This window comes from Mastigoproctus giganteus, chromosome 4 (genome assembly GCF_048544385.1).
Source record: "Mastigoproctus giganteus isolate SK-2022 chromosome 4, ASM4854438v1, whole genome shotgun sequence".
Classification (NCBI taxonomy): domain Eukaryota; kingdom Metazoa; phylum Arthropoda; class Arachnida; order Uropygi; family Thelyphonidae; genus Mastigoproctus; species Mastigoproctus giganteus.
The window spans coordinates 180,446,663-180,472,455 of record NC_143578.1 but is presented as its reverse complement, the minus strand read 5'-3'; the positions used below and the strand labels follow the sequence as shown (position 1 = coordinate 180,472,455).

Genomic DNA, 25,793 nt, shown 5'->3' with positions numbered 1-25,793 from the left:
AGGATGTCAACTTTTTGTCGAAGATAAGTCCAAGGAATTTGGCTTCTGCTACGATTGGGATGTTGTTTTGCCCAAGCCTTAAATCCGGTTCAGGATGAAGATTACGTTTGTGACAGAAGTGTACACAAACGGTCTTCTTTGATGAAAATCTGAACCCATTAGCCAATGACCAAGATGTAAGGTGATCAATGGCTTTCTGCAGTTGCCTTTCAATGACCCTCATATTGCATGAGTGACAAAATATAGTAAAGTCAACATAGAGGGCATTGTTAATTGTGGGCGGAAGTTGTTCTGTGATAGAGTTTATTTTGATTGCAAAAAGCGTGACACTTAGAACGGACCCTTGTGGGACTCCCTCTTCCTGACAGAACTCTCTCGAGAGAGTAGATCCTAAATGCACTTGAAAATGACGATTCGATAGAAAGTTTTTGATAAAGAGAGGAAGGTTACCCCTAAGACCAAAGTTGTAGAGGTCTTTTAATATTCCAAATCGCCAGGCTGTGTCGTACGCTTTTTCAATATCAAAGAAAACTGCTACCAGATGCTCGGATTTAATAAAAGAGTCACGAATGTATGTTTCAAGTCGGATTAAATGATCCAAAGTGGTTCTGTCTCTTCGGAAGACGCACTGAGTCCTGGAAAGCAGATCATTTGTTTCCAAATACCACACACAAGGCGGGCATTAACCATTCTTTCCAGGACCTTGCACAAACAGCTTGTCAGAGCAATAGGACGATAGTTACTTGGATATCTAGGATCCTTTCCTGGTTTTGGGAAGGCAAGAACGATTGCTTTCCGCCAGGAATCCGGAAATTGTTTATCAAGAAAAATTCTGTTAAATAGAATTAATAAGTGATTTTCAGAATGTGGTGACAGATGTTTTATCATTTCGTAGTGGATGTCATCGGGCCCGACAGCACTTGCATGCGTATGAAAGAGTGCTGCATTTAACTCTTCTTGTGTAAAGGGCTTGTTATATGGTTCGAGCCCTTTTGAAGAAAAGTTTAATGGATGTTTCTCACGTTTTTCTTTCAAGGCCAAGAACTCTGGAGGGAATGATGTTGTTGCAGATATTTTCGCAAACGTTTCCCCTAGGGTATTTACAACTGCAGTTCGGTCTGCAATTAGACATCCATTGTGCTCGAGAATCACCGAAGGGCACGGTGGGTATTTGCCCTTCATTTTCTGGATCTTGTCCCAGACTACTTTTGAGTTGGCAGTCTGGGTTATGGATGATGTAAAACGGATCCAAGATTTCCTTTGGCTCTGACGTTGAATATAATGTGCTTTTGCACGTGCACGTTTAAATGATATTAGATTATCGGTCGTGGGATATCGACGGAATAATTGTGCCTTTTTTGCTGTTGTGCACTCTGAATTCCACCAAGGTTTAGGAAATAGTGGAAACCGGCTGGATGTTTTTGGGATTGCAATTGCAGCTGATTGGACAATACTTTCTGTAACGTACGCGACTGCATCATTGATATGTTCCCGACTGACTGTAGTGATGTCAAGATTTGCCAGATGTTGAAAGGCATTCCAGTCAGCCTGATCAATCTTCCACCGCAGTAAACTAAATTGCAGAAAACGTACGGGTAGGCATGTGGAAGAAGGTGTTTGTTCCCACATTGAGGAGGGAGAGGTCATTGTCAGTGAGCATACGCTCTGACTCGTCCCCTTCCGTTAATGTTAGTACTACCCCACAGAGTGTTATGTCCATTAAAGTCCCCAAGAAATAATAAAGGGGGAGGCAATTGCATGACGAGATCATCAAGGTCTTCCTGGAGGATGTCAATACCAGGTGGTAAATAAAGAGAGCAAACAGTTAATAAGAACCCCACTTTAAGGCGAATTGCTACAGCCTCTACGTTGGTTGTAAGTTGCAAAGGCTGAAAGGGAATCTGGTTGCTCACGAGGATTGCAACTCCTCCATGAGCAGGACCGTCCCCAATTCTGTCTTTACGAATGATCGTAATGTTACGTATGGTGGGGTCATCATTCGCCTTTAAATAGGTTTCCTGTACACAAAAGCATGATGGCTTGTACTTTTGCAGAAGTGCCTTGATGTCATTAATGTTTCGTCGGAATCCACGACAGTTCCACTGTAGGATTTTAGCCATTATTTTGGCTTGGTGGGTCCATCAGGTGGCTTCCGAGGTGCTGAGGGCTTACTTTTATCAGTCTTGGATTTGTCTTTTTTGGGGAAGAAAGGGCGCTGTCCTGTGTCCATCTCTTCCTCCGTAAAGAGTTCCAAGACTGAATCGTCATGTACCTCCTTGGTTTTGACATCCATTTTTTCTTGTCCTGGCATGGGCTCTTGATTTTTTTGTACTGTTACTTTAGTGCTCGCTTTTGATAGTGCTTGAGCACTGGGAGGTACCGATATTGGAGTGGCAGCTGACTGAGATTTCTGTGCTGGTTTTACTGAACTTAATAGATATCGGGCGATGGGCATGAATGACTCTTTTGGTGGCACAGTCATATCCGTTTGGGTGCCAATCGAGCATTTATTGGATATCTTTTCGGCGTATGTTGCTTTGCCGCTACTTACTGGTTTAACTGCTTTCCTAGCCTCTTGGTATGAGATGTTAAGTTCTACCTTTAGTCGTTGTATTTCCTTTTCTTCCTTCCACCGCTGGCAAATTCTTGAATATGCAGGGTGTTCTCCATTGCAGTTAATACATGCAGCTTTTGTAGCTGAACATCCAGTTATTTCGTGGTCCTTTGCACCACATCGAGCGCATGCAAGGGAACCACAGCAGGTCATTTGCGAGTGTCCATATTTCTGGCATTTGAAACACCGTAAAGGGTTCGGAACATATGGACGCACCGGGCAGTTTATGTATCCAGCCTTAATCTCATCAGGAGATTTAGGTGAATTGAATGTCAGGATAATATTTCTGGTTTTAACCATTTTCCCATCCCTACGTGCACTAATTCTTTTGACGGCAATAACTCCCTGGGACTTCAATTCTGAGCAGATTTCGTCCTCGGTAACGTCGAGAAGGTCCCACTCTGAAATTACACCTCTCGATGAATTTAGTGTTCTGTGTGGTGTCACGGTTACAGGGACTCCTCCGATTGATGTTACTCGGAGTAGATGTTCAGATTGCCTGTCATTTTTAGTTTCAATCAAGAGATCCCCAGAACGGAGCCTCTTAACTGATTTGGGTGAACCAGCTAACCCATCTAACCCTTTCTGTATAAAGAAAGGTGACATTTTACCAATCGGTTTTTCATTGGTGGAGTGCATGATTAAAAACCGTGGGATAGGCCCTGATGGTAGTTCAGTCCACTGCCTCTTTGACGCAATAGTGCTGTCAGTGTCTATATTTTCAGATAGGGACCGGGTTGGGGCCCCTGAAGAAATAAGTTTATCAGGATTCATGGAGATTTTTAAATTGTTCAGTGCCCGGGCTCCCCACCCACCACAGAGCCCAAAGGGACACCCACTACCCGGCATGCAATAAATGCGCTCGGGAGTGGAACGCCAGGGCTACCCAGACACTATACCCGCACCGCCGCCAGCCTGAATCCTGTCCCTCGGACCATGAGGGTAGGGGCGTGGCATTGACACGGTTGACCCTCGCAGGCGAGCCTACCGATTGATCCTAGCCGGGCCTTCCAGGACCACCCATCTTGTCGAAGCAGGGGCCAAAGTGGTGTATTGAAGCTGGGCCCCTCAACCACCAGGATCCCCCTTTCCGAATTTCCACGGGTCGCAGCGCACGGCAAACACGCCGGATTCCATTGATGTAAGCCTGGAACCTGGGCTGTGGGCGTTGGATCCCAGTGATGCTAGTCTGGAAGTCCAGCAGCGTCACTGGGAGGTCCCCTCACCACGTACAGGTGCCCACATCGAGGGGCTTAACTGGAAAGAAAAAGATGACTACACTCAAAGAAGTTTCCAATGCGTTAGCAGAATCATTTGCCACCATCTCTGCTTCTGCTTCCTATGCATCCTCCTTCCAGAGCATTAATGATAGTGCAGAATGGTATAAAATTAACTTCTCAATCCACCGCTTCCTTTCCGTACAACCAACCTTTTACATTAATAGATTTGAAAGAATCATTAAATACATCTCACAACAGTGCTTCAGGGCCAGTTGGTGTTCATTACATTATTCTAAAGCATTTACATGAAGAGGACTTGTGTACCCTGTTGATTTTCTACAATCGGATCTTCTCTGAAAACGTCTATCCTTCTTTGTGGTGCCGTTCGTTCATTATCACCATACCAAAACCAGGCAAAGATCCTACCCTGGTTGAAAATTATAGCCCAATATCTCTTATGAGCTGTGTAGGGAAAATTTTTGAAATTCATACAAGACTCACTTACATTCTGGAGTCACAGAATCTCCTTCTAGACCAATAGTATGGATTTCGGAAGAACAGATCAACGTTAGGTGTGCTTATCAAAGCTGAATCTTATATTCGCAATGCCTTTGTCATGAGACAACATCTAGTCATGGTCAACTTAGATCTTGAAAAGGCATTCGAAACTACTTGGCGTCATGGTATTATGATGGATTTTTACCATCTAGGTCTAAGGGGACAATTGCCTGAAATAATTAAAAATTTCTTGTGACTTCGGTATTTTCATGTCCAATATAAAAATGCACTCTCTACATCTCATATTCAAGAGGAAGGCATACCACAGAGTTCGATACTTAGTCCAACAATATTTGCAATTCGAGTTAGCAATATAATAATAATAATAAGATTTTAATTAACATCAATTTTATACACTAGTGATTCCTTACACAGAAAGTCAGAGGAATCTTACATTTAGTTGTTTATACAAGTGATTTTGATTTATAAAAAAAAAATAAATATTAATAATAATAACAACTAAATAATAATTAATAGATCAAAGCAAAGATAATAGTCAAAATGTAAAAATGAATGAAGTAGTAATTACAGCGAAAAAGGACTACAAGTTGAGCAGAACATGAAATGACATCGGCTAACTAAGATCGGCACTTACATAAATGTCCTTTACAAATCGCAAGATGGGACAAGATGCCATCTCGATATGCCTTGGCTATATTCCGCAGGTCGATGTCGATGTTGAGCGAGTTGAGTGTCCAGAGTCACATTAGGGAAGTGTCTTTTGAAATTCTGTAACCGCTGGAGCCTTGAGCATAAGGAGGGAGTACTACGGAGATGTCTGCCTGGCAAACGCCAACCAACAGTGTTCCAGATGTCTTTGTGATCCTGCTTAGCTGAGCACAGATGAAGGAATGACTTTATTTTTAGCACATGGGCTCTGTGGACTATGGGCGTATATTGCAGGTTGCAGCAGAGAGTAGATTTAGATGTTGTGTAGATCTGGTGCGACCACAAGTTGGCCCACTTCAGCACCCAGAATTCGAGGCCCCGTAGTTTCCTGAGGCTGGTGGGTGGTGCCGCCGACCAAATTTCCACGGCATAGGAGAGTACACTACAGAAGTAAGTTGTGAGGTACTTCTTGATTATTTTCTTATTGTGCGTTTTGCACAGATCAATTTTCATTCCCCAGAACGCTCTCAGGGCTTTGGAATACTGAGCTTGGATTTGTTTTTTATAGGTGAGATTGGCATCAAGGATTACTCCTAGGAAATTGACACTATCTGTGGGAGTCAGGACATTTCCTGCCAATACCGGAAGTAGAGAAGATGCAGTATCAGTAGAAGTCATCCGACTTGGCGTAAAGATGAAATAGTTTGACTTCTCTGGATTGACTGACAGGCCAAAAAATTTAGCATACTTATAGAATGCATTTAGGTAGCTGTTTACAGATTCAGAGGTGGTTTGTCTTTCTTGTGAAGGACCAACATGGCATTTGCATGGCAAGTAGCAAACAATATCATCAGCATACGATAGGAACGCTGGAATTTTATCCATTAGTGGAACGAATATTGCTGCAAATAACAAGGCTGAGAGAAAACCACCTTGTGGGATCCCTACTTCGACACTTTTAGTGACTTTAACGCCATCACCTTTGAAGTGAAGCATTCTCCTAGATAGCAATTTATTGAGGATCTCGAGCATATTTCCGGATATCCCTTAGAATCTCTCAAGTAAGGCAAGAAGGGGTGTTATTTGGACTGAGTCGAAAGCAGATTTCATGTTGAGAAAAATGGTGTGAAGATCTTCGCTGTCATTCCAGGCCTGAAGTATTTTCTGTGATAATGACTGTAGGCAGGTTACCGTAGATCTATTAGGCATGGCATAATGGGTGTGTTCTGGCCTATGCGCAAAGATTGCGAGTGGTACATCATTATAGATGCACTTCTCGAGGCATTTCAGGAAGGGAGAGGCAATTGATATTGGTCTGAAGTCAGCCGGTCTTTTCGCATGAGGCTTTTTCGGAACTACCACGACTCTGTATGATAACTAGCTTGAAGGCACCTGTGCAAATTTGAGTACTTTGTTGTAGAGTTGAGTGAGCTCTTTGCTGATGAAATGAGAAGCAATTTTTAGACTAAACAGAGGTATTGCGTCAATTCGTATGGTGGACTTGTCAAGTAGTGAATTTATTATTTTTATTAGTTGTTCTTCGGAAATTTCTGTGTTACTAGTAGGTGAAGACATGTTAAACGTTCCAAGGATATGCTTCGGAGTCTGCACTGCTCAGAGAACTTCATATCTGCCTGCACAACCCCACCCCCAGGTCCTTTTCATTCTCTACCACTGTCAGTGCAGTACCACAGAGTTGATACGTTGCTCTGGGGTTGCTGTTTCCCATGTGCAGTACTTTACATTTGTCAATGTTAAACTTCATTTGTCACCTCTCAGCCCATCTGCTCAACCTTTCCAGATCCTGTTGCAGCAGCATAGTGTCAGTAGTGTCCTTGACAACCCTGCCTACCTTTGTATCGTCTGCAAACTTCGACATTAAGCTTGATATACCCTCATCAATATCATTTATGAATACAGAAAACAATAATGGACCCAACACTGAACCCTGAGGGACTCCACTAATAATATTAGTCCACGACGAGCAGTGTCCATTGATTACCAATCTCTGTCTTCTCCCCCTCAGCCACCCCTTTATCCACAGAAGCAATTTGCCTCCAATGCCACACTGCTCCAATTTGTGCAGCAGTCTTCCATGTGCAACAGCATCAAAAGCCTTTCTAAGATCCAAGTATATAATATCAAAGTTATTCCCTGCATCCAGTTCCTTTGTGACTGCATCATAGTATCCAATCAGATTGGTCAGGCATGACTTCCCCTTAACAAAACCATGCTGTGTCTGAGCTATAGCTGAAGTCTTGTCTAAATGATCCTGCAGTGCTTCTTTAACTAGTGCCTCCATTAATTTTCCTGGAACAGAAGTTAAACTCACAGGTCTATAATTACTTGTGTCAGCCTTTGATCCTCCTTTATGAATTGGGGTGACATTTGCACATCTCCAGTCTGTGGGTACCTCCCCTGAGTCCAAGGAAGCTCTCATAATTATGGCTAAGGGTTTGCTTACTTCCTTTGCTGCCTCCTTTAATATAACTGGATAGATCCCATCCACCCCGGGTGCCTTTCTTGTATTTATCTTTAACAATTTCTCCTCCACTTTACTCTCAGTTATTACAAGATTCTCTAGCTTACTGCTAGAGTTGAATACACCTCTGGCTTTCCCCTCGCTAAATAACTCCTCATGTGTGAATGTCCATGCAAAATATTCATTTAGTTTGTTAGCTACCTGAGCAGGATCATCAACAGTTGACCCATTGATATCAAGTGGACCAATCTGATTCATCCCCTTCCTTCTAGAGTTTATATAAATAAAGAACTCTTTGCTGTTTTTCTTTGCATCCCTTGCCAAAGATTTCTCATAATCTGCCTTCGCCTGCCTAACCTCCTTTGTAACTTGGTTACAGATCAACTTGTATCTATCATAGGCTTCAGTATCATGTGTTAATTTGTATGTATCCCATGCATGTTTCTTCTCTGCCATATGCCTCATCAGTCCATCTGACATCCATTTAGGCCTAAACCTTGAGCAATATTTCTTAGTTGGTATGTAAAGCCTAGTAGCTTCCAAGATAAGTTCTTTGAATGCTTCCCATTTTGAATTTGCTGTTGGTAACATCATCAGTTGGTCCTACTGTATAGAATTTAAATACTGTCTCAGTCCATCATAGTCGCCTTTACGAAAGCAATAACCCTTCCCTTTACCCCTAATGGTAGTTACCTCTTTGAGTAAATCCCACTTCAGCACACTGTGATCACTGCCACCTAGTGGTTCATTTATCTGCAGATTCTTAATGCATGAAGAATCACTGCTGATAATCAAATCAAGAGTATTACTTTCTCTGGTTGCCTCTCGAACATGCTGCTGCAGAACACAATCATCCAATAAATCCACAAAATTCTGACTACTGTGCGAGTGCCCAACCCACAAGTTCCAGTCAATATCTGGGAAATTAAAATCTCCCATTATAAGACTCTGATTTACTGGCCCACTCTATTTCCCTGTACAGTTTCTTATTATACTCATCAGAGTCATTAGTCCTATAGCACACTCTTACTCTCAATTTTGATCTCCCAATGCTTATGTCACACCAAACTGACTCGACACTGCGCTGTCCAGCGATGTCCACTGGCTTCACTTCCTTGGATTTTATGTATTTCTTAACTAATAGTATAACCCCTCCTCCCTTCCTATCCAGTCTATCTCCTTTCTGTAGACGTTGTACTCCCCAAATTCCAGTTCTGCATTCCTTATATCTGTGTGACCCCACGTCCCTGATATCCCAACAATATCTGCCTTTGATGTTTTGAGCAATACCTCAAATTCATCAAATTTATTTACTAAACTCCTAGCATTGGTGAACACGCAAGTATACATGCACCTATTTCTATTCTTAGCTACCCTAACACAACCCATGTGTTTACTTGTATCGCAATGACTCCCGGCAGTCTCTGAAATATCCTGCATCTTGTTTTTCAGGCTTCTGCTCATTCCAATAGAAGCAGTGCAAGAATCTCTTTCACCTCTGTCAGTGGCTACTGTTAATCTATTCGTCTTTGTCTCCCCCCAAGCTAGCAGTTTTCTGACTCACCTAACACTGCCTCGATAGCATCAGCAAATATTCTTGCACCCTTTCTATTTAAGTGTATCCCATCCCTGTAGAAGCAATCTCTCCTGTTAACAAGTACAGTCCAGGCTAAAAAAAATTCTACCCCTTGAGCCTTGCACAATCTTTCCAGGGCCGAATTGATCGACAAGGCTCTCATCATATACTCCCTCCTATCGTGTCTGGGCAGAATTGCAGACACTTTCAAATTAAACCCTATTTCACAGCTTTTTTTCAAAAGTGACCTTTACTTGTTAAGCAATTCTGCCGGTCTCTTACTCTTGATATCATTAGTGCCAACGTGTACAACTATATCACCTTTTGTGCCCTTAAAAGATGATATCTGCTCTACAACGCCATCAACCTTTGCCCCTGGCAGACATACCCTGGTCCTGTTCCACCTATCCTCTTTACAAAGCATGTTCCCCGTTTCCCTGATAATAGAGTCACCAACAACTACTAGTTCCTTTGGGACCAGCACATTCTGCCTTGGGGGTTGCCGCTGTGTTGTGCGACGACCAAGTGCAAGCTCTGGCGTTGATGTGGGCAGCTGAGAGCTTGATGGGCCCCTCAATTTAGTTCCTTCGAGGGCATCCAACCTGTCCTTCAAGCTCTCATATAGGCCCATAAGAACGCCGAGTTGTTGCCTGATTTCGATACACTCCTTGCATCCCGCACACACACAAAGACATCCCCCATGGCAATATCATGTCCCATACCTGAATGCTTCACAAACATCATGCAAGCTGTGCATTTTAGAAGGCTGTGATTCAGAAGGCAGCTGCCCCCCTCAGTTCTCCTCTGATCCACAGCACTTCCATTAGCTTGAGCCTTTTGTTTTGCTGCTCTGGTCTGAGTCATGATTTCTTTTAATTTAATAAAATTTCAATTTCAGTTTATAACCCTAACTTATCTCCCAACACAGTTATAATGGGATATATATTTTTTAGTGGCAAGTATTAATTATCTCCGAGTTCGCTTTATATAACTTCTGTAAAGTCTTTAATCTGTTCACGCTTGCATTATGGTTCTTCAGTATATGACTCTGCTATGGTAAGCACATTAGAATGGCTGAATGTCATACAGCACTGTGCTCTGAGGACAGCCCTAGGAGCTTTCAGGACTTCTCCAATCCAAAGTCTTTATATTGAAGCACATGATCCTCCATTATACCTGTGTAGAAAAACACTACTGCTCCACTATGCTGCTAAGATCCAGTCTGCCATCGCACCCCAGTTGGGAGTATCTCTATAATACTAGGTGGGAATCATTCTATGAGAGCAAGCCAAATGAAAATAGACCTGCTTCACTCAGGATTAAAGAGCTTGTTCAGAGTTGGAATGTCAATTTAAATGAAATTTTTCAGGATACAACTGCACCTGTTCCACCTTGGAGTTGCATGTCTGTCTCTCACGATGTGCACTTTCTCCAGTGGAGGAAAAATATTATACCACCCTGAATTATCAGCCAGTTACACTCAGTTCATGCTTCTATGAATAACCGTGCCTATAAAATTTATACAGATGGTTCCAAAACTGACAAAATGGTAGGTGCTACTGCAGTTTTTCCTTCATGTACGAGATCATCTAGTCTCGGCTACCGCTAGCTTGCATTATATGCCATTAAGCCGAATTATATGCCATTAAGTTAGTGCTTAGTAAGATTATTGAGCTTTCCATCTCACCTGCCATAATTTACACAGACTCCCTCAGTGGTGTCTCTGCCATAAAGAAGTTCTCATATTCTCATCCTATCTTGAAACAGATTCATTCCCAGCTATTCCTGGGAGGACAACACTGTCCTCCCTGGAAATGAAAGTACTGACTTTGCCTCTAAACATCCTCAAAGCGGTCTCTCACAATATCCTCAGGTTCCTTACACTGACTATTAGTCTGTTATTTGTAAAGCGTGCTACGATAAATGGTCAAAGATCTGGAAAGGTAACATCAACAATAAACTTTACCAAATAAAAGAAGATCCAAAGCTGTGGCTCTCTAGCTTCTGATGAAACAGACGAGAAGTGGTATTGGCAAAGCTCAGAATTGGACACACTCATCATACCCATCTCTTCCTGCTACTGGGAGAAAACCCACCTCAGTGCTTATCCTGTCAGATGCAACTTACGGTTCATCATTTTCTGGTTGAGTGTCCTTTAAATTCAACCATTCAATCAAACAATTTCCAGTCACTCTTAACGTTGAACATCTCATATAATTTATCTCATCTATTAGGAAATGAAGCCAATATAAAAGAACTTTTCATGTATTTAAAACATATTGGCCTGTACAGGAGCATATAATTTAACATCTCTAATGATATGTTGCCTTAAATAAACTGTGAACAGACACAATTTGGCCTCAGTAGCCCTTGCATTGTTAATCCCAATAATAACAACAACAATAGGACCCAGCAAATCCTCACAAGCAACAAATATTTAAAGTAATTGGGAAAAGAGGGACTTGCACCTTGGTCTAGTTGGAAAATATGGAAGTTTGATTTTTAAATACACCTAATGTTCTGTTATTGTATGTCTAATAATTTGCACATTGTTTGTTTATACCTTTGTCTGATATATCTACCTATATCTGTAGTTACATACATTTTCATGTATTTGGTACACTATGATGTTATCCTCTATACAAAATACTATAATTATACACTCCTCTGATTTGCTGTGATTCCTCTGGAGTATAAACAGAAAATTTGTTTATGAGATTAAAAGCTAAAGCCTTAAAAATCCAAAACGAAACTGAAACCAAGGGTTTTGTTTCATTTCTGGTATCATTTCAGCAGTCTCTAGTAAGTATTGCTGAAATAGTACAAAAAGTTGACTTTATTTTATACTCTATTTCCTTGTTACTTCTCTGTATACCCATTCATTACCTTAGTGCTGTTAATTATTATTATTATTAGCCCTATGGTGCAAGGAAGCCTGAGGCTTATGCTGCACCAGCCAAAAAAAAATTTCTGAATTATCCCGAGGGAGAGAGTTGTTGTTGAAGTGGGGTTTATTGGCGCAAGGGCTGCTATGGCCAAAATGCGCCTAGAGAGAGCGAGAGCGAGCGAAGTAGAAGGGACTGTACATTGAAATACTGATAAGGCTGTATGAAAAAATTTGAAGGAAGAGACCTGAATTATGGAAGAATGGTTGAATGTTCCCTCAAAACAATGCTCCAGCACAAAAAATGCACTCTATATTTTCCAGTTTCTGGCCAAAAAACAAATTTGTGTGTGTGAATGTGCACTGTATTCGCCAGACCTAGCCCCTTGCGACTTTCTCTTCCCTAAACTGAAGTGTACTTAAGGGAACCCATTTTCAATCCATTGAAGACAGTGAGAAAAAAGCAACGAAAGTGTTAAAGGGCATATAGAGGATATCAGAGAAGCCATTTTGAAGGCTATATTAATCAGCCTTCAAAACTGTTTCAGATAAGTTTTTTTTCTAAAGTCTTATGTAAGACTAATCGTATCAGACCTTATCAAGGAATTAGAGGAATTTAAGCCAGATGATTCCTATGAGGATAAACATGTAGATAATCTGCCCTGCAGACACTGTGTAGAGAAAAATAAATAGTTAAAGGGATCAGATTATGGAGATCGGAATCTCTTGTGTATCCAGGCAGTTTAATGAAATTTGAAATGTGAATTTTGGTCCTTTTAGTGTAATGGGTATCGTGTAAGAGAGGACTATAAAGTTAGGAACAGATTCATGTAGGACTTGTCTGTTGTTATATAATGGTTGAATATTTAATTCAGTTCATTTAAATTGTTATTAATCTTTTTTTTTTTTTTTTTTTTTTTTATGTTGGACTGATCGAAGAAAATTCAAAAACCAGACGAATTGACATAAGTACAGATTTTCATCATTGAGCCTACCTATCTGCTATATACACTTAATAAGCATTGTTTTTAATGGATGATGATGTTGTTTTTGTCACTGTATTTTCATTGCTTTACAAAATGCTATTGAAATTTACTCCATATTTTAAAATCTTTTAAAAGTTATAAATTAATTCTATTTGCCTTCCTGAAGTTATATGAAGTTAGGAGGATTGACTTGGCCTTTGTTTTTTCACCCAGCAGGATTAAAACAGTGTAGTTTGGTCATATCACTCACAGCAGAATTAACTTTGTTTTCACAATGAATTTCAAATAAATGGCATTGCCAAAAAGTTGATTTCCATTTAATTAATAATTAAGATTTCTTTGAAAGTAGTGCAATACAAGGGCAACTCATTGTGAAAAAAAGTTTGTGCTTTGTTTTCACAATGAAAACAAAGCAAGAAAAACTTTGCATTAGCTATGAGGTTAAATTCTGCTGGTCACAGAAACATGAGAGAGGACAAGTCAGTACTCTCTTAACTTTTATAAATAAGGAGAAAGGAGGGGGGGGGGGGTATATTTTGGGATGTAAAGTGGATTTCCACATTGGAATGTTCAACTCCCCACCCATTTCTGTTGGTTCTCAGAAAATCACAAATAAGGGATTTTAGTGTGTGTGTGTGTGTGTTTTTAATTCAGAATTTCAAACTGTAACATTCCTAGTGTGATAGGAATGTTACAGTTTGAATTTTTTACAGTTTGAAAAGTTTTTTACAGTTTGAAAATGCATGATTGAAATCATATATAAGTTATTGCACTTTGAGCCATTCTTCCTCTTTTAAATAGACATCAAATTTTTGGTAGAGAAATTGTGGCAAAAAATTCCATTGGAAAACACTGTGGGTTTAAGCCTGAATGAATAGAATCATTTTTATGTGCAAAAAAAAAGAAAATGGCTGATCAAAATATTCCCTCCTCCAATGAAATCAGTAATGGACATACATTGAATGCTGATTTTTGGTTTGGTTTTAGATCTATATTTTGTAGATATTATGTGCACTTGAAGTAAAAAAAAAAAAATTTCTTTTTATTAGAGCTTGCAGGTTGTTCAGAAAGAAAGCAGTGTTAAAGAATTGGAAGCAAAACTGAAACAGTCAATGGATAGTAATACTGTTCAGCTTCAGTTCCTTCAGCACCTTGTTCAAGAAAGTAGTATAACTGGCTATGACTACGCTGTTTCTACTGTGGAAATAGGTATGTGTTTTTTTTTTTTTTTTTTTTTAAATAAACTGATATATGGATATAATGACATAAGTAAAGATAGATATTTCTGTTGGACTTGTACTATAAGAAATGTAACAGTGACATTTTAAATTGCTATTATCTGCAATAATTGCACCCTTGGATTTGGAACTATAAGTTATACTTGGTTTCCTGTTCCAGACTATATGGTGCATGTCTCAAAAGCCATACTACTTGAACCACGGCTTGGTTTGCATGACTATTTTTGTGGCACAGTGATGCTCTGGTTCTCCAGACAAGCATCACTGGAATCCATTATCCACTGCTACATTCTAGGTTAACAACATAGAAATTGGGCACTTTTGCTATGCATTCTAACCTGGGGAAATTTTAAAGGTGGGTGTGACAGCTTCTGTGTGCATCCCTTCAAGATGGGAGATCCTGGGATGGCTTTCCCCCATCATTCAGATTGATTGGCTTGCTTGCAAGGGTAAACAGTGCTGATGCCATGCACTTACTTTCACTTTTCTGATGATTCAGGCTTATTGAGTGGTGGTTAGTATCTAGTTGATTGCCTACCAGAGAGTAGGCATTCCTTTGGGCTCTGATGGATGGGAACTTGGGAACTGAACCAAAAATACATATCTCATGAATCCTGATAATGAAAATCCTTCTTTTGGAATCTCAACGTGGTCCCTATCAGAAAATGAGACCCAAATACCATTGCCTCAAAAAAAGAGACAGAAACTGAAGATATATCAGGTCCAGTGTCCTGTGATGCATGATAACTTACTATACTAGTGAGAGCCCCACATGGAAAATTTCTGAATTTGAAAGGGTTGTCAGGTTGATAGAACATCTCCAAACCAGCTCTATTTGGTGAATACCACTCTTAGTAACTCCCCATAAGGTGCTAGGGTCATCTGAAGGCATGATCTTCAAAGGTGATCTCAAAACATCTTAGGAGAAATGTTCTGAACTGAAAATGCAGTGGCAGCTGCAAAATGAATATTCGTGTATAGGATGGGATTCCTGTTCCCACTAGAAACCTCATAATTTTTTTCAATTCAACAACATCTAATTCAATTACAGCTGAATATCTTCAGTGCCCAGTATAACCATGTATGCCAAAAATATGGCTTGTAGTGTTTTTCATGCACTTGATGTGGTGCAAAAGATCATGAAATTATGTTCAGCTCCAACACCCACCTGTATTAACTGCCAAAGAGCACCTTTCATACTCTGAAATGTATCACTAGTGGAATAAAGAAAAATAACTGTAAAGACTAAATAAATAAATGTAAAAGAAATGCAAAGCAGAGTTAGCCATATTCTATCAGAATTCAAGAAAAGTAGTAAAACCAGTAAATAGACAGTAAACCTGTGCATGCAGAAAATATTGCTCGGAATCAACTTTTTCAGCATTGGGGCACAAGGAGAAATGAATATTCCTCCTCAGGACACATTCACTCCCATTGAATATGATTTATTGAGTGCTCAAAAACTGCGCAGTAAACTCATTCATCTGCCACTACCTTTTTTTGTGTCCTTAAAAGATAACTGTTTATTGTCAACTTTTGCTCCTGGCATATCCTAGTCCTAATATAGATATCCTTTTTGAATAGCACATTTCTCATATCTCTGACAATAGTCACTTACAATAGCTACTGGGACAAGAGCCCTCTGCCCTTGGTGGCCCACTGTGCTGCCCGATGCTTGAGAGTATTTGCTAGCATAGAGTTGATTTTTTTTCTAGAATTACTGCTAGAAACTACCTGCATCAATATCATTAATAAATCTTAGAAATTGTAAGAGACCCAATGCAAATTTAGAGTACCCCATATGTTAGTCTTGTTGACCATTGTAACTTCTCTCCTACCACTCAACCATTTCTTTAAATCAGTAGTAGTAATCTGCCCTTATAATTGGATCAATTGGTATTGAATTGATTCCACCAGAATCTATCCATTACTATAATTAAAAGATTCCAAAGTTTGAATAGCATAAAGCTTAATGAGTGGTACTCACCTTAGATAGATCTGCTACGTTACGTGAAGTTAGGGTGGAAATGAAGTATAATTTGAAGCTTAAAGTAGTTTAAAATAAGTTAAAAATGAGATGTTTGTATGAACACGGAATTAAAATTTGCTCAAGGAAGTAAAGTGCACAACTTCGTCCCTGGTTGTCATTTGAAGAATTAAATTTAAATTTTTAAAAATAATATGAGACCGGTGAAGCCAATAGTCATGAACGAGTGACTTTCGTATTAACGTCTTCAGTTGGCAATACTAAAAAGGAAAGAAATCGCATGTTTTTAAGGACTTCTATATTCCCATGATGCACTTCGTAACATGCGGGAATCTTATGTGCGTAAGATTCCAGACCGGGGAGAGGTTAGCAGGTAGTTTCATTTTTATGTCATTAAGTTTGGTATTATGGCGGCACTACTCTATAATAAGCGCCTCGTATTGAAAGATTTTGTAGCTGGATCTTAATTTGATAATTGTGATGGTTGAATCGACTAGGGGGTTATGGTTATGAGAAGGTACGTGTTGTGTGAGTTCGGTGCTGGTTTGACCAGTTCTGAAGCTGTTATAATGGTAATAAGCACGTGTGTTGGAAGTTTTTGTAGAACTGTATTTTGTGGTAGTGCTCCTGATGTAGATTGCATTCCAACCTTGTTGACACTTAATTAAATATACAATATTGTTGATGTCATTTATTGGGTATTTGTGTGTTTCTTCATCTTCTTTTCATCTTCCTCGTTTATTCATTCAACTGCCGTTTTCTGGAACAACCTTCCTTCGTACGTATTTCCTGAAAATTACTCTACTGAAGTTCAAGTCTAATGTCAACAAATATCTTCTCTCATCTTCTCAACCTCCAACCCAAGTGCGATACTAGGTAGTATAGATTCTAATACCTCTTTTTTTTTTTTTCATAAAAAAAAAAAAAACACAATTTCACACATCCATTTCATTTAAAAGCTTGTGCAGTTTTTCCTTGAATTTAAGCTATAAACTTACACAATGATAGATGGCAGTTAGTTCCAGCAGTTAACCACCCGCTGGCTAAAGGCAAATTTCCACATGTCTATTCTGTAAATGTCTTTTCTCAATTTGAATATATGCCCCCTCAGGTTCATAATCTGAGCAAGCGCAAGAATCCCATCAGAGTTCAGTATGGTCCACCCATTCAAAGCCATATACACTCAGTCAGATCACCTCTCAGGTGTCTAGTTGACAGCCAATGCAATTTGCAGAACTTAAGTCTTGGTAAGAGGACCGTTTCGTTTCCCTTACCGATCTTGTTGCCCTTCTCTGTACAGGCTCAAGCAACTCTATATCCTTCCTAAAATGAGGCCCCCAGACCTGTATGCAGTACTCAAAGCGTGGTACGACCATTGCCTTATACAAAGGGATAATTACTTTATTTTCCCTACTAGCAAAATTCCTGCATATCGTTGACAATACCCCATGACCTGCTTTGGCAGCCTGTCTGCAATGCTCAGAAAACTTCATATCTGACTTCACAATTACTCCCAGATCTTTTTCATTTTCTACCACCCTAATTGTAGTACCACACAGTTGGTATGTTTCTCTAGGGCTACTTCTACCCATATGCACTACTTTGCATTTGTCAATGTTAAACTTCAGTTGCCACTTCTCAGCCCATCTGCCCAAATTTTTTAGATCCTCTTGCAGCAGCACACTGCCATTATTGTCATTAACAACCGTGCCAACCTTTGTATCACCTGCAAACTTTTTTTTTTTTTTTTTTTATGTAAACCCCAAACACGAGAGGTATTAGAACCTATAGTACTTAGTACCATGCTTAGGTTGCAGGTTGAGAAGACGAAAGAAGATATTTGTTGACATTGGACTTGAACTTCTGTAGACTGTAATTTTCAGGAAATGCATATGATGGAAGGTTGTTCCAGAAAACGGCAGTTGAATGAATAAACGAGGAAGATGAAAAGTTGATTCTGTGAGTTTGAAGTTGGACAGTAATATGGATGTTGGCTGGTGGCGGCACATGTTCGGACTGTTTTGAAAGAGAGAGCGGGAATTATAAAAGCCATTTCAGAAGAACAGTGCCCGTGGAAATATCTATAGAAGAGGCATGCAACAGAAACAGTATGTCTATGAGACAGCGAGTGGAGAGACTTTGTTAGAGATGAATCATTAATTAACCAAACCGCTCTCTTCTGAATGGAATCAAGAAGCCTGAGAGAGGTTTTGGGGACACCACCCCAGATGTGGGAACAATATTCCATTGTACGGTGGATTTGCAATTTATACAGAGTGAGCAGCTGTTTGGAAGAAAAGTAATGCCGAGAGCGAAAGAGAAAACCAAGTTTTTTTACATGCAGAGGAAGCAATATTTGTAATGTGCCTGTGCCAGGAGAGATTAGAAGTTAGGGTAATCCCCAAAATAGATATATCAACTTGCCTAGAAATCGGAATTCACCAAAGATAAGCATAGGAGCAGAAGAATCCTTTTTGCGAGATATTAGACAAGACTGAGTTTTAGAAGGGTTGAAATCAACTAAGTTGTCTTTACCCCACTGGAAAATTACCTGAAGATCGGCATTTAAGGAATTGGTAGCAGATTTTCTAGAAGTTGAAGCTGATTGAGTAGGGCAAGGTTTCTCAAAATGGAAAGTGCAATGCAATGTGCTACCATCGGCAAAACTATGGATAGGATTTCCAGTCAATGGAAGAAGGTCATTAATATACAAGAGGAAAAGAGTGGGGGAAAGAACTGAAACTTGGGGGACACCAGCATTAGTGGAGAAGTTAGAAGACAGAGCCATCACCTTCAGTGAGCGATCAGAGAGAAAACTGCATAGCCAATTACAAAAAACAGTTGGCAAACCATAAGATGGAACCTTGTTTAGAAAACCTTTACGCAAAACACAATCGAAAGCCTTTGAGATGTCAAGAGCAACTACTTGTATTTCACCGAACCTTTCAATTGAATTAGTCCATGAATGGGTAACATAAGCCAGAATATCACCAGTGGATCGACACTGACGGAATCCATACTGGCGATCATTGATCAGACATAAGGTTTCTAGGTAGTTTAAGAGTTGCTGGTTAATTTATTTCTCCATTACTTTAGAAAGAGTAGAAGTAATTGCAATGGGATGATTATTGTATGGCAGGGATTTGTCATCCTTTTTAGGAACTGGCTAGATATGAGCAAATTTCCAAGCAGAATGAAAAACACCTTTGGAATAAGAAAGTGAAAAAAGCAGCAAAGAAAAGGAGTAAGTTCAGGAGCACAAGGTTTTGAGAACAACTGGAGAAACACCATCGGGACCTGCAACTTTCTTAACATCAAGATTTGTCAAAATCCTTCTGACATCCTTTTGATGGAAGACCACAGGAGGCATTGAATGGAGCATGTTGGGAATGGTGGGAGGTGTTTTTCCAAGATCATTAATACATGAGTTGGAAGAAAAATGGGATGCTAGCAGGTCAGCTTTATCCTTGGCTGAAGTGACAACAGAGCCATCTGGTTTGGACAGAGGTTGGAGCAGAGATGGACAAACGTTGTGGCCAATAGCTTTGGCAAGAGACCGGAATGCTTGGATACCATTAGGGCAAGAAGCAAGTTTTCTACTCTTTGCATGTTCAAAATCTAGTTTGGACTGATTAATAACTGCTTTACAATAGTTGCGAGCTTTGGTGTAGGCAGGAAATGAAACTGAAGAATTAGAAACAAGCCAATTACAATATGCAACATTCTTTTCCTGAACGGCCTTAGCACATTTATTGGAAAACCAAGGTTTAGGTAAAAAACAAGATTTTAAAATGGAGTGTGGGATAAAGATTTCATTTCTGCAAGAATAATTTCACTGACACGATCTGAGAAAACGTTGACATCAGAAGTTTTGAAACAGTAATCCGACCAAGAAAAAGAAGAAAAGAAATCTCGCAGGTCATCCCATTTTGCATTCTTGTAATGCCAAACAACACGAGGTTGGGAATAGCCATGAGATAAAGGTTCCATTGGAGAAGAGACAATCACCAAGTTGTGATCTGAAGTGCCTAAAGGACCTCTCACTTCAACCGTGTACTTAGAAGGGTTGGTTGTGAGAAAACGATCAAGCTTGTTGGCTGTATGATTAGGATTGTCCGGTATTCTTGTAGGTAAATGAACAATCTGTGCAAGGTCATTAGTAATTGCAAAAGCCTCAGTATCTCAACCAGCTGGGTCGGTGTGGCTAGAAAATGGAAGCCAGCTGGAGTTGTGAACTTTAAAATCGCCAAGGAAAATTACCTCACTGTTAGGAAAGTTGGACTAGAGAAAGTCAAGTTGCAAAGAGAGGAAGTCAAAGAGCTCCAAGTGATTAGTGGAGTTGGAAGAACGGTAGAGACAACAATTGAATTTGACACAATGAGGTAGAGAGATTTTAAGCCAGAGAAGATCAAAGAGAGGAGATTCCAAATTGCCAAGTCTCTGACAGGGAATATCAGAATATACATATGCACAAGTACTACCTTTAAGGTGAAAGGAATCATACAGCGAAAAATTTGGGCATCTGAGATGAGCAGTAGTTGAATCAACCGATAACTGAGATTCTGTCAGAAAAAGTACATGGGGTTTGGCAGACTGCAAATGGAAATGGACATCGCTGATGATATCCCTGCTTACGTTGGTTCACACCTGGGTGGTCACCCACCATGTACTCGTGCATGGAAGTTATACCCAGGAGAGATTAGAATTGAGACCACGTATATTTGTGAAATTAATTAGGAAGTGTTTGGGAGGTTTAGATCTTTTCGCAGATAAGCTTGCTCTATTAGTTTGACAATTCATGGTGTATTCAATAGTAAGAAAAAGTGGGTGGGACATGTTGTATGAAGTAATGAAATTTTTGCATATGGCATACACATGGTAAGATAATACCCAGATCCTCGACATAACGTGGCCTCAACAATGCTCCCCACATTCACATTACTCGGACTCCCTCCAGTCACTATCTGGTAGAGTAAAGGTAGCAAGATTATACACTATCTGATCCCTAGAAGCCTCCTAGAGAGTTACCAATAGGTTCGGTCCGGTGTATTAATTAGCGGCCGGCCTGTGAACACTGTTTTAGGGCTGTACCCTCGAAATGTTAGGAATATTGGATCTCGCCACGATGTTCATCATAACTTGAGAAGTCATCAATCATACTGCATGATAGAAGAGAGGAGGAAGGGTTGACCAGAACTTAGCTCTAGCGACTAAACATAGGTGCCTCCAATAAGCAAAGTGGTGGTATTGCACCGGATGATGAGTCATCTACCACCTAGTGCTGCCTGGTAACATAGAAGTGCGACATTAACCCATGTGGTGTGGGCAACACACCTCGATCCCTGCTTACGTTGGTTCACACCTGGGTGGTCACCCACCATGTACTCGTGCATGGAGGTTATACCCAGGATTACTAACAGTCCCACCATCGTGAAGGTGCAAGCAGAGGATTTGGCTGTCACAGACCGTCAGGACTTCACCGAAATTGGGTCCACTTGACTTGGGTGTCACCTGAATATCAGTTCCATCAGTGTTTTAGACTCCCATGTAGCAAGTACAGCTTATATGAGAGAATGTCTGTGACAATCTCAAGGACCATGATGCCTGATTAAGCCTGATATACCTTCAAGACCTTAAGCCTGATATACATTCATGAATATTATTGATAAATATTGAAAAAAACAGTGGGCCCAACACCGAACCCTAGGGAACTCTAATAATAACATTAGTCCACGAAGAGCAGTGTCCATTGATTTCCACTCTGTCTTCTCCATTCAACCACCCTTTTATCCATTGTAGCAACTTACCCTTAATACCTTTAAAATATCATGCCCCAAACTAGAGCAGCAAAGCAACGGACACAAAGTGGCAGGAGTGCTGTGACTCGGGGGAGAACTGAGGGGGGCGATTCTCCAACGCATCACAGCCTTAAAAAATGTGCAATTGTGAAATGTTTGCCGAACTATCTGGAACGGAACATGATATTGCCATGGGGGATGTCTTTGTGTGTGCGTGATGTAAGGAGTGTAAGGAAATCAGGCGACAACTCAGCGTTGTTATGGGCCTATATGAGAGTTTAAAGGACAGGGTGGATGCCCTCTAAAGATCTAAATTGAGGGGCCCATCAGGCTCTCAGCTGCCCACATCAACGCCAGAGCTTGCACTTGGTCATCACGCAACACAGCGGCAACCCCCAAGGCAGATTGTGCTGGTCCCAAAGGAACTAGTAGTTGTTGGTGACTCTATTGTCAGGGAAACGGGAAACATCCTTTGTAGAAAGGATAGATGGAACAGGACTGGATGGCGCCTCCGTAGCCAGGTGGGAAGGAGCAGCAGTGCATACCACACGCTTCTTGATTAGACCGGGGTTCGAGCCCGTCACCACCAAATATGGAGGATGCGGAAAGGTCAGGGAATGACCACCGCATATTCCGGAGCAATATGGCCTTAGTTGCTAATGCTCCTAAAAACCAAAACAACGACAACAACAGGACCGGGGTATGTCTGCCAGGGGCAAAGGTTGATGATGTTGTAGAGCAGATATCATCTTTTAAGGGCACAAAAGGTGATATAGTTGTACACGTTGGCACTAATGATATTAAGAGTAGGAGACCGACAGAATTACTTAACAAGTACAGGTCACTGATGAAAAAAGCCGTGAATTAGGGTTGAATTTGAAAGTGTCTGCAATTCTGTCCAGACACGATAGGAGGGAGTATATGATGAGAGCCTTGTCGATCAATTCGGCCCTGGAAAGATTGTGCAAGGCTCAAGGGGTAGAATTTTTTTTCAGCCTGGACTGTACTTGTTAACAGGAGAGATTGCTTCTACAGGGATGGGATACACTTAAATAGAAAGGGTGCAAGAATATTTGCTGATGCTATCGAGGCAGTGTTAGGCGGGTCGGAAAACTGATAGCTTGGGGGGATATAAAGACTAATAGTTTAACAGTAGCCGTAGGCAGAGGTGAAGGTGATTCTTGCACAACTTCTATTAGAATAAGTAGCGACCTGGAGCGAGGGGTGTTGGGGGGTTTCAGGGATGGATGTCAGTCATCGTGAAACAGGTGGGTATATGGGATGTGTTAGAGTGGCTGGGAATAGGAATAGGTGCATGTATACTTGCATGTATACCAATGCTAGAAGTATAGTAAATAAATTTGATGAATTTGAAGTGTTGGTCAAGACATCAAAGGCGGATATTGTTGGGATATCAGAGACGTGGTGTCACACAGATATAAGGAATGCCGAACTGGAATTTGGGGAGTACAATGTGTACAGAAAGGATAGACAGGATAGGAAGGGAGGAGGGGTTATGCTGTTAATAAAGAAAAACATAAAATCAAAAGAAGTGCATCCAGTTGATATAGATGAACAGTGCACTGTTGAGTCAGTTTGGTGTGACATAAGCACTGCGAAAGCAAAAATTAGAGTAGGAGTGTGTTATAGGCCGAATGACTCGAATGAGTACAATGAACAATTGTACAGTGAAATAGAGTGGGCTAGTAAATCGGAATGTCTTATAATGGGGGATTTTAACTTCCCAGATATTGACTGGAACTTGTGGGTTGGGCACTCACACACTAGTCAGAATTTTGTGGATTTATTGGATGATTGTGTTCTGCAGCAGCATGTTCGAGAGGCAACCAGAGAAAGTAATACTCTTGATCTGGTTATCAGCAGTAATCATTCATGTATTAGGAATTTGGAGATAAAAGAACCACTAGGTGGCAGTGATCACAGTGTACTGACGTGGGATTTACTTAAAGATTTAATTACCATCAGGGGGAAAGGAAAGGGTTTTTGCTTCCGTAAAGGCGCGTACAGTGGTCTCCGACAGTTTTTAAATTCTGTACAGTGGGATCAACTGACGATGTTACCAACAGTAAATTCTAAGTGGGAAGTATTCAAGGAATTAATCGTGGAAGGTACTAAAAGTTTCATACCTATTAAGAAATATTGTTCAAGGTTCAGGCCTAAATGGTTGTCAAATGAACTAATGAGACTCGTAACAGAGAAGAAAAATGCATGGGATGCATATAAATTATCAAGCAACTCAGAAGCCTATGGCAGATATAAGTTAATCTGTAATCAGGTCACAAAGGAAGTTCGGCAGGCGAAGGCAGATTACGAGAAATCCTTGGAAAAAGATGCTAAGAAAAACAGCAAGGATTTCTTTACTTATATAAACTCTAAAAGGAAGGGGATGAATCTGATTGGTCCACTTGACATCGATGGTTCGACTGTTGATGATCCTGCTCAGATAGCAAACAAACTGAATGAGTATTTTGCATCTACATTCACACATGAGGAGTTATTAAGGTTTGAAAATGGCAGGTTGTCAAATTGTAGCAGGGTGCTTAATGATCTTGTAATAACTGAGAGCAAAGTGGAAGAGAAATTGTTGAAGTTAAACGTAAGAAAAGCACCTGGGGTGGATGGGATCTATCCAGTTATATTAAAGGAGGCGGCAAAGCAACTAAGCAAACCCTTAGCCATAATTATGAGAGCATCGTTGGAATCAGGAGAGGTTCCCACGGACTGGAGATGTGCAAATGTATCCCCAATTCACAAAGGGGGATCGAAGGGTGACACGAGTAATTACAGACCAGTTAGTTTAACTTCTGTTCCGGGTAAAATAATGGAGTCGCTGGTTAAAGATGCATTGCAGGATCATCTAGACAAGACTGCAGCAATAATTCAGACACAGCATGGGTTTGTTAAGGGAAAGTCTTGTCTGACAAATTTGATAGGATATTATGATGTGGTTACAAAGGAACTGGATGCAAAAAATAATTTTGATATCATATATTTGGATTTCAGGAAAGCTTTTGACACTGTTGTGCATGGAAGACTATTGTACAAATTGGAGCAGAATGGTATTAAGGGTAAGTTGCTACAATGGATAAAAGGATGGTTAAGTGGGAGAAGACAGAGGGTGGTAATCAATGGGTGCTGCTCTTCTTGGACTAATGTTATTAGTGGAGTCCCACAGGGTTCGGTGTTAGGTCCACTGTTGTTTTGTATATTTATCAATGATATTGATGAAGGTATATCAGGCCTAATGTCGAAGTTTGCAGATGATACAAAGGTTGGCAGGATTGTTAATGACAGTAATGGCAGTGTGCTACTGCAACAGGATCTAGATAATTTGGGCAGATGGGCTAAGAAGTGGCAACTGAAGTTTAACCTTGACAAATGCAAAGTACTGCATATGGGTAGAAGGAACCCCAGAAAAATGTACCAACTGTGTGGTACTACACTTAAGGTGGTAGAAAATGAAAAAGACCTGGGAGTAATTGTGCAGTCAGATATGAAGTTCTCTGAGCAATATCGACAGGCTGCCAGGGCAGGTCATGGGGTTTTGTCAATGATAAATAGGAATTTTGCTAGCAGGGAAAAGGAGGTGATTATCCCTCTGTATAAGGCAATGGTCAGGCCACGCCTTGAATACTGCATACACGTCTGGAGGCCTCATTTTAGGAAGGATGTAGATTTACTTGAGCATGTACAGAGAAGGGCAACAAGATTGGTGAGGGGAATGAAGGGATCCTCTTACCAAGAGAGGCTTAAGTTCTGCAAATTGCAGTGGCTGGAGACTAGGCACCTGCGCGGTGATCTGATTGAGGTATATAAGGCC

The 25,793-nt window shown here is 40.5% G+C and overlaps 1 protein-coding gene across 2 annotated transcripts in view; it reads left to right on the top strand.

The window, feature by feature from the left end:
• The window catches only part of LOC150087230 (kinesin-like protein KIF21A), a 779,086-nt gene that overhangs the window by 540,255 nt on the left and 213,038 nt on the right, over positions 1–25,793 (top strand). For both annotated transcript variants that reach the window (XM_090371900.1, XM_090371899.1), the window contains exon 24: positions 13,979–14,138. In XM_090371900.1, coding sequence (XP_090228026.1) covers positions 13,979–14,138 — 160 coding nt within the window. The remainder of the gene's footprint in view (positions 1–13,978; positions 14,139–25,793) is intronic.